We start from the raw sequence: 10220 nt of genomic DNA, 5'->3' as shown, positions 1-10220 counted from the left end.
TGGGACAGAGGAGGAGAAACACTACTGGTATAGAGAGGAGGAACACTACTGGGAGAGGAGAAACACTACTGGGACAGAGAGGAGAAACACTACTGGATAGAGAGGAGGAAACACTACTGGGATAGAGAGGAGGAACACTTACTGGGATAGAGAGGAGGAAACACTACTGGGATAGAGAGAAACACTACTGGCGATAGAGAGGAGAAACACTACTCGGGATAGGAGGAGGAAAACACTACTGGGATAGAAGAGGAGGAAACACTACTGGATAGAGAGGAGGACACTACTGGACAGAGAGGAGGAAACACTACTGGGATAAGAGAGGAGGAAAACACTACTGGGATAGAGAGGAGGAAACACTACTGGGATAGAGAGGAGGAAACACTACTGGATAGAGAGGAGGAAAACTACTTGGGATAGAGAGGAGGAAAACACTACTGGGATAGAGAGGAGGAAACACTACTGGTGATAGGAGGAGGAAACACTACTGGGACAGAGAGAGGAAACACTACTGGGATAGCGAGGAGGAAAAAAAACAAGGGACAGAGAAACACTACTGGGACAGAGAGGAGGAAACACTACTGGGAAGAGAGGAGGAAACATACTGGGATAGAGAGAGGAAACTACTGATAGAGAGGGGAGGAACACTACTGGGACAGAGAAAACACTACTGGAATAGAGAGGAAAAACACTACTGGATAGAGAGGAGGGAAACATACTGGACAGAGGAAACACTTACTGGGATAGAGGAGGAAACACTACTGGATAGAAGAGGAGGAAACACTACTGGATAGAAGAGAGGAAACACTACTGGGATAAGAGAAAACTACTGGAAGAGAACACTTACTGGGATAGAGAGGAGGAAACACTACTGGGATAGAGAGGAGGAAACTACTGGATAGAGAGAGGAAACACTACTGGATAGAGAAACACTACTGGGATTAGAGAGGAGGAAACACTACTGGGATAGAGAGGAGGAAAACTACTGGCGAGTAGAAGAGGAGGAAACACTTACTGGGATAGAGAGGAGGAAACACTACTGGGATAGAGAGAGGAAACACTACTTGGATAGAGAGGAGGAACACTACTGGGATAGAGAAACACTACTGGGATAAGAGGAGAAACACTACTGGGATAGAGAAACATACTGGACAGAGAGGAAACACTACTGGAAGAGAGGAGAAACACTACTGGGATAGAGAGGAGGAAAGATACTGGGATAGAGAGGAGGAAACACTTACTGGGATAGAGAGGAGAAACACTACTGGGACAGAAAACACTACTGGGATAGAGAGGAGGAAACACTACTGGGATAGAGAAACACTACTGGGATAGAGAGGAGGAAAGACTACTGGGACAGAGAGGAGGAAACACTACTGGGATAAGAGAGGAGAAACACTACTGGACAGAGAAACACTACTGGGACAGAGAGGAGGAAACACTACTGGGATAGAGAGGAGGAAACACTACTGGGCAGAGAGAGGAAACACTAAACACCCAATGCTAATGCTTTCCTGTCAGTCAGGTTCACTGATCCCCATGGTCAATCAAAAACACTGACGCTCACAGCAGATCACAGGGGGAGGGCACTCAGCAAGATCACCGGGGGGAGGCACTCAGCAAGATTACAGGGGAGGGGGGGCACTCAGCATGATTACAGGGGGAGGGGGGGGGGGTTCACTCAGCAAGATTACAGGGGGAGGGGGCACTCAGCAAGATTACAGGGGGAGGGGCACTCAGCAAGATTACAGGGGGGGGGGGGGGGGGGGGTCACTCAGCAAGATTACAGGGGAGGGGGGCACTCAGCAAATTTACAGGGGGAGGGGCACTCAGCAAGATTACATGGGGGGGGGGGGGCACTCAGCAAGATTACAGGGGGAGGGCACTCAGCAAGATTACAGGGGGGGGAACTCAGCAAGATTACAGGGGGGGGGCACTCAGCAAGATTCAGGGGGAGGGGCAACTCAGCAAAGATTACAGGGGGGGGGGGCACTCAGCAAGATGACAGGGGAGGGGCACTCAGCAAGATTACAGGGGAGGGGCACTCAGCAAATACAGGGGGGGCACTCAGCAAGATTACAGGGGGAGGGCACTCAGCAAGATAACAGGGGGAGGGGCACTCAGCAAGATCACGGGTGGGAGGGGCACTCAGCAAGATCACGAGGGGGGGGGGTCACCTCAGAACATACAGGGGAGGGGCCACTCGAAGGTCACGGGGGGGCGCTCAGCAAGGTCACAGGGGGGCCTCAGCAACGGTCACGGGGGGGCGCTCAGCAAGGTCACAGGAGGGGGGGCGCTCAGCAAGGTCACAGGGGGGGGCGCTCAGCAAGGTCACCAGGGGGGGGCCTCAGCAAGGTCACAGGGGGGGGGCGCTCAGCAAGGTCACAGGGGGGGGCGCTCAGCAAGGTCACAGGGGGGGCGCTCAGCAAGGTCACAGGGGGGGCGTCCAGGCAAGGTGCCACAGGGGGCGGGGGCACTCAGCAAGTCACAGGGGGGGGCGCTCAGCAAGGTCACAGGGGGGGGGGGGGGGCGCTCAGCAAGGTCACAGGAGTACGGGGGTTGCACAGCAAGATCACAGGGTCATTCCACAATAGCCCTCACTGAGAGGACGAGACTACATAATCCGTAATCATCTTTCCCGCAAATTCAGCCATAAATACATCAGTGAAGACATCAACCTACACAGTGGCGGACTTACTATTAGGCCGAAGAGACAATTGCCTCAGGCCTCACATCATCAAAGCCCCCCCACACACATCAAGATGAATGAGACTTTTTGAAGAACCGAAGGAGTCTGCTTCAGTTGTCTGACACCTGGACAAATGAACAAAGGCTGTGGTCAGAGGTTTACCTCTCGACAGTGTACGCTCAAGCATCCTACCATAATGCACATCACCAAAGAGGCCTCACTGGGTTTCATTCATATGTGTGTGTGTGTGTGTGTGTGTGTGTGTGTGTGTGTGTGTGTGTGTGTGTGTGTGTGTGTGTGTGTGTGTGTGTGTGTGTGTGTGTGTTTTAGACACAATGTAGAGTCCATGGCTCGACGAATTGAGGCTGTTCTGAGGGCAAAAGCGGCGCAACTCAATATTAGGAAGGTGTTCCTAATGTTTTATATACTCAGTGTATATGACTGTATTTGCATGCATATTAAGTATGCCTTAAAAGTCCTGCTGTGCTTATTAAAAACGTAGTTACGAGATCAGTGTTTTCAGGCTGTAAGATATAAAGACCTTCAAAACATTAATCCATTACAATCTTTTTTTGTATTCATGAGTGTCCCAGGGGACACTGCCACAGTGGCTTCATGTCCTGCAGTGTCTGTCTGTCTGCCATCTGACAGCCTGGAGGGTGGCCAACAACACGGGGCCAACAACACAGTTCTCTGTCTAAGAGAAACCACGCCATTTTCTATCTCACTTATTTGTGTGTTGTTGTTATTCACATAACAGTGGCGCTGTAAAGGAGCTGCGGAACACATACAAAACAAGCCATCAAGACAATATGTTCAGATCGACACAAATTTAAATGATGTGTTCAGATCGACCCAAACTTAAATTATGTGTTCAGATCGACCCAAAAAAACAGCCTATTAGCATATCATACAAAGTGTTTGAGACCCTACCTGCTCACAAATCTTTTAGCATAATAAATTCTCTAGCTAGCAAGAACCAAAGCTTGGTGTCCACCAAACGAGGACATAACAGACTATTTAAGCGAGCCAAGTGCTTTGCAGTAATTGCCAGAGGAAGTTCTGAAACATCGTGAAAATATAACCAGGGGAGATGACAGCACTGTGAAACTGCTTTTTAATCAGGCTAGTAGCAGGCCGGCCAATAGGGAAGGCATGACAGTTCATCAAAAGACTACAGCCAGTGTTTGGAATAATCTTAGAAATGAAGCTCATATTAAGTAGGAAGGAAACAGCAAAAAAATAAATTAAGCCCAGGGCCGGTTCCAGGCATTAGCAACATAAGCGGTTGCTTAGGGCCCTCAGCTGCTAGAGAGCCCCCCGACCAACAATAAATAAATAAGAATAATAAACATTTTAGGAARTCAGTCGGGGTCTCAACCAAGGAGAGTATAAAGAGTAGAATAAACCAGGTGCTAATTTCAACATTTGTTTGCGCTTRKGCAGTATRTRTCTTGTTACTGACAGTCACTCAATGGTAGTTAGTCTAGCCAGGTATCTAAGCTTGTAGTCGTGGCCGAATACTGCACGGGCACATGCCTGGGGGGCCTGACCTCCAGGAGGCCCCCCATTGATTTTATTAGTCATTCTCAGTCAGATATCATATTGACATGGCATAAATCATGACAAAATGTGTAGAATTGCAGGAAATTTGCTTTAAAATAACAATTTATCTCCACCCCATGTCAAAATGTGTAGAATAACAGGAAGAGAGTAGAAAAGGGCCTAACCCCAGTCTTCAGCGTACACTGTAGCTGATGCAGCACCAGCTATAAGTAGGGCCGTGGTTTTTTGTACAATCACGTGACACAGCAAGATTTTATCCTCTATTTTAAAGCCTTTTCCAGAAATGAGAATTACATCAAACATGAAAGCGATTGTCTGAGGATGGTGCTGGACCATCTGACATAAGAAGATAAGGGGACAGTTTGATGAAAAAGCTTTAAATAAAGATTCAAATCCAGGCATGCCACATGATTGCGCAAAACAAAGCCGTAGCTATGTGTTCCTTTCACAAAGCCCTGACAGCAACAGAAGAGGAGGTAGTCACAGGTTGGCACGGCGACGCAACCACTGTCACTCTAAATACAATGCTGTTGTAACTTTTACTCCCTGAGTGGCTCTTCGCCCCCAACACACACACAATCRTGCTGACTCACATCTAAAAACAAACTTACACCCAGTTGTTGCCAAGCAACAGGAATGCTCGCTTGAAAATAAATCAAGAGAAAAAAACTGAGGAAGGTGAGAGGAGGGAGAGGGGGGGGGTGATACAGCTGTGTATTGTGCATGATATTCTGGAGGGTCGAGGGAGGGGCTGGCCTCAAGAGCCCACAGCTAATCATCTGCCAGAGAGAGAGAGAGAGAGAGCCATCAGGAAGCGTCAGTGGGAGAAGCTGAGATGTTGGGAAGCTTAGAGCACAGGTCAGAGCCTCAGCTTCGCTTATTATACACATCATACAGCTGCCAGTCCACACAGCACAGCACACACACACATATATATACACACAGCATTACATCACTTTCAGGCATTATTGTTCTGACACACAGTAAGATGTAACACTGAGATGCTGACATGGAGAAGAACACTATTAGAACAATATTAGAACACTATTAGAACACTATTAGAACACTATTAGAACACTATTAGAACACTATAGAACACTATTAGAACACTATTAGAACACTATAGAACACTATAGAACACTATAGGAAGTGGATGTTTTAACTTGCTCTTTTAACTAGACTGTATTGGATTATTATTATTTTATTTTATGTGTATTTTAATATTCTTAAATAATGTGGCCCAAATCAACTACTTCTATTGAAAGTATTTAAAAGTATATAAATAGAATATAAATAGAATAATATTTGAAAGTATTTTCAACAATGCAGTAATCAATAACAATGTAATACAAAACAAGTTTGAAAAACAAAAATACACAAGATATAAAAATAAGAAAAAACCAGGACGTAGTGTATCACGAACAACAAATTAAACAGGACAGCCTCTAATGTCTGTGGAGAAAGACGAAGGACCGTGTTTAACCGAGGTTTCACTCTCTTTCCTACCCAGGGATACTTTTGAAAACCAAAGGCTTACGGTATTAGTATGCTCAGACAGCTGTGTAGAAACAAACTGAAACAGAAAACCAACTGAAAACAACACTGGTGCTTCGCCTTTATAGAGTCACTAACTCCTGCTGTTTTCTATCACCAGTATATGACTCAGTACTATGACCATGAAAGGTCATTGTATTGCAGCCGTCTGCTAAGTAGTGTACTCACCATCTCAGAATGGAAGCTGATCATGTACGTAAACAGAGATCAACAGGAAAACTGCAGAGAAACACACAAAGCTAAACAGCCATATATCTTCCCTCCCTCCAGGGGCTATTCAAACTGTATAACATTCATCACCTGAGAACGACCAGGCCTCGGGGAGAACTAAAAAAAGCTTTTTGTATATCCAGTATGGTTACTTAATCAGGATGAGGCAATCTTCTAAGCCCAACTACAGTTTGAGATAACTGAAGCTCCTGACTATGCACAACAGTCTTAAAGATCTTAGTGACACTCTAGTAAATTAGAAATTAACAGAAATCTGCTCCTGAGAAAGCTTAAAGGAATACTGTGAGATTCTGGAAATTCTACATACCCAGGGTTAGATGAACTAGTGGATACCATTTGTATGTCTCCGCGTGCAGTATGAAGCAAGTTAAAAGTTGTTTCGCGAGCCAATGCTAACTAGCGTTAGCGCAATGACTGGAAGTCTACAGATACGGTAGCATCGCGCAGTATCTCTTTAACAATGCTGTGGAGAGCTTTTTCCAGTACTGAAGAGAAGTCCTTATCCTATTTGTTAAGTGGGGGTTTTAGGCTCTCAATCTGATATTGTATTATCCTGTTGCAGCAGTCGTACAGTACCGTATAAGGTGGACTCTTACCTTTCTCTATAGAGGTGATGCCCATGGAGGGCTGTCCCAGGCTGGCCTTCCTCTCCCACTTGCCCTCGTCAGGGTTGTAGACCTCCACGGAGGACAGGGGGCTCTGCTGGAGGTCCATGCCCCCCATCACCATCACCTGACCCCCCAGGGCCACCGCCGACGCCCCCGCCCGGGCTGTAGGGAGCGGAGGAAGCTGGGTCCATGTCTGGCTCTCTATATCCAGCACCTCAGCAGTGTCTAAAGGCAGGCCTGTTTCACTGCATCCTCCCAGAACATAGAGCAGGCCACCGTGGAACACAGGGGTGCAGTAGACCCTGCATGAGGACATGGGGGGGAACACCTCCCAGTACAGGGACTTGACAGGGCTCACTGCCATCTCAAGTACAGGCATCTCTCCTGAGGCTGGCAGTGGTGGGGGGTCATTACAACACGGATGGGGTGGGGAGGGGGTAAAAAAAAACAGACAAACAAAAACAACAAAGAGAGAAGCAGGGGCACTGCGGAACAGCCTCCTTTCTTGCTGCGCTGCTACATGATGCCCTGTCTAAAACGAGAGAGGGAGTGTGACAGAGAGAGAGAGAGAGGGAGAGAGAGGGAGGGACTACCTCAGCAATCTGCCAGATGCCTCCACTCCACCAAATGTTTTATTCATTTATTACTGATGTTTTAGTGCAGGGGACCATCTGCCCTTTCTTTCCCTGTATTCACTCCATCCAAGGGCCTTTATTTTGGTAAAGAAAATGACTGCAGTTGATTGGTGTGTGCTACTCTCCAGGGAGGAATATGTTTTGTGAAGGCTTCCTGTGGCGAACACACTTAAAAGGTGTGCCTGGCTTTATGCATAATCCCTGTGAAATGTTATTGTCAAGAGGGAGATTGAGCTAGATCATAAAACTGGGGAGTAAAATGAACCTGTGATCACGTTCTCAGCCAAAGGCAATTATCATGGGCTGCAGCTACTATATGAATCGGGTGAAGAGGGTAATGACAAAACGAAGAAAAACCAAACAAAGTCTTTAAATGAAAACTCTGAGTATAATGGGAACAAGCAATCGGGGTCGGACAGAATCTTTCTAATCAGACCAAAACGCTAAATCCCAGAAGGCAGCTGTCAACGGTCAACTGGGGCTGAGGAGTACCGTCTGTCCCACTTGGACACAGTGAGGCTCCCACAGAGATACCTGGCCTGTGTAGAAGAAGAAAAAACAGCCAGGCCTCTGACCCTGTGGACGATTCAGCTGTGGACAGCCAGCGCTGTGACATTTACAGTCAGGGCCAGGCCAGGAGGTCCAGGGGGGAGGTAGAGATCTGGAACAGCACGACCCACACACCAGCAGCACGACCCACTCCAAAGGTCACTGCTTCCCCTGGGACTTTCAGGGATCGGATCGCACCGACAGAAAGTGTCATTGGCACGCAAGCATTGTTAATTATTTAAACGGGGAGAGTACGTGACAGGAATGGGTGTTGTGGAAGGAGAGGAAAATAAAAGGTATAGGGAAGAGAAGTGAAAAAAGGGGGAGATACAGGTTAAAAAAAAGATAGAGGGGGAAAAACAGACAGGGAAAGACAAGTATGGGTAGATGTAGAGAGATCCTTAGAGACACGCTGGTGCAAGGCTACTGGATTCTGAGTCCGTCTGAAACAGCTATGATGAGGGATACAGGGAGTAGTTTGTCGACCCAAAGAGAGCGGATGCACAGATATCTCCTCAGAGATCACCTGCTGTGTTTACAGAATGAGGAGGCTCTATCAGAGGAAACCCCCGTCTGCTTCTGCACAGCCTTCACAGGTGTATCTTCCTCTTCAGGCTTCGTGTGTATCCACCTCGGACACACTCTGAACACTCCGGAACTCTGGGCCTTGTTAAACTACGATGTACCTATGTATTCCTGAACACTCCGGAACTCTGGGCCTTGTTGTTAAATTTACGATGTACCTATGTATCCTGAACACTCCGAACTCTGGGCCTTGTTGTTAAACTACGATGTACCTATGTATTCCTGAACACTCCGGAACTCTGGGCTTGTGTTTAAACTACCGATGTACCTATGTATTCCTGAACACTCCGGAACTCTGGGCCTTGTTAAACTACGATGTACCTATGTATTCCTGAACACTCCGGAACTCTGGCCTTGTTAAACTACGATGTACCTATGTATTCCTGAACACTCCGGAACTCTGGGCCTTGTTGTTTAAACTACGATGTACCTATGTATTCCTGAACACTCCGGAACTCTGGGCCTTGTTGTTAAATTACGATGTACCTATGTATTCCTGAAACATCCGGAACTCTGGGCCTTGTTAAACTACGATGTACCTATGTATTCCTGAACACTCCGGAACTCTGGGCCTTGTTGTTTAAACTACGATGTACCTATGTATTCCTGAACACTCCGGAACTCTGGCCTTGTTGTTAAACTACGATGTACCTATGTATTCCTGAACACTCCGGAACTCTGGGCCTTGTTGTTAAACTACGATGTACCTATGTATTCCTGAACACTCCGGAACTCTGGCCTTGTTGTTTAAACTACGATGTACCTATGTATTCCTGAACACTCCGGAACTCTGGGCCTTGTTGTTAAACTACGATGTACCATAGTATTCCTGAACACTCCGGAACTCTGGGCCTTGTTTGTTAAACTACGATGTACCTATGTATTCCTGAACACTCCGGAACTCTGGGCCTTGTTGTTAAACTACGATGTACCTATGTATTCCTGAACACTCCGGAACTCTGGGCCTTGTTGTTAAACTACGATGTACCTATGTATTCCTTAACAGCGCACTAAGCCTCAGTGTTAGTTCAGTTGAGACATCATTAAACTTTCAAATGAGCTGGAAACACAACGCCTTTTCAGCACTGCAGGCAAAATACTAAAACAGTTGGCCTCAGGTGAAAGCAAACTTGTTTCCCCCCCCCCTTCGTAATCAGAGTTGGTGGATTACAAATGCAGGAGGGGAGTTATAGAGACAGGACTTGTTTGTATTCCATGAGCAGAAATCAGACTCTCCCACGGCAATCTCTTGTTGCTGTTACTCAGTGGTTGGTGTAGTCCAGGGGTGATTGGAGGAGAAGGGTGGAGTTGTGTTGCGGCAGAGCAGGTCGTGGAGGAGCTTACCTAAGCTATCACTGCTATAGGAGAGGGAAAAACAAACAAGACAGAACAAGAGAAAAACTATCAATTAACTTGTAGGTATACCGTGGAGAGATCACAAGATGGAGAGATACAGAATGAGAGAGAGAGAACCAGTACTGCCTCCTCAGGTGGGACTACATATTATGTAATTAGATGTGGCTAAACCAAATCCCAACAGAACGAACCACAGTGCAATCAACTCCGTTGGCGACAACAGTCAGATGCTCTTTTGATGATTCCCCTCACATTGAAAAAGACATCAGCAGCAGGAAATAGGCTTGACTTCATTCATTGGTGTACATCTATATTGCAACATTGTTCTAATCTAGTGCTACTATATTGCCCGTGGAGTAGGTCGCGGATATTATTGTTTTTGTCCCCCAAAACCATTTGAGCTGCAGTGTGTGCCCTTAATCTAGATGTCATCTCGTTGATGTGTTT

General features: G+C 46.7%; 1 protein-coding gene across 1 annotated transcript; it reads right to left on the bottom strand.

Moving 5' to 3' along the window:
* Window positions 1–2306: 2306 nt before the first annotated feature.
* On the bottom strand, window positions 2307–8534 carry LOC139025363 (kelch domain-containing protein 8B-like). The gene is made up of 2 exons (XM_070440454.1): window positions 6637–8534; window positions 2307–2476 (listed from the first exon to the last, which is right to left on the bottom strand). The coding sequence occupies exons 1-2, from the start codon at window positions 7025–7027 to the stop codon at window positions 2307–2309; spliced, it is 561 nt and encodes a 186-aa protein (XP_070296555.1). The 5' UTR covers window positions 7028–8534.
* Window positions 8535–10220: the final 1686 nt, after the last annotated feature.

The sequence above is a fragment of the Salvelinus sp. IW2-2015 genome, unplaced genomic scaffold (genome assembly GCF_002910315.2).
Source record: "Salvelinus sp. IW2-2015 unplaced genomic scaffold, ASM291031v2 Un_scaffold2554, whole genome shotgun sequence".
Lineage (NCBI taxonomy): Eukaryota > Metazoa > Chordata > Actinopteri > Salmoniformes > Salmonidae > Salvelinus > Salvelinus sp. IW2-2015.
Note: the sequence above shows the minus strand (reverse complement) of the source record. Positions and strands in the feature narration are given on the sequence as shown.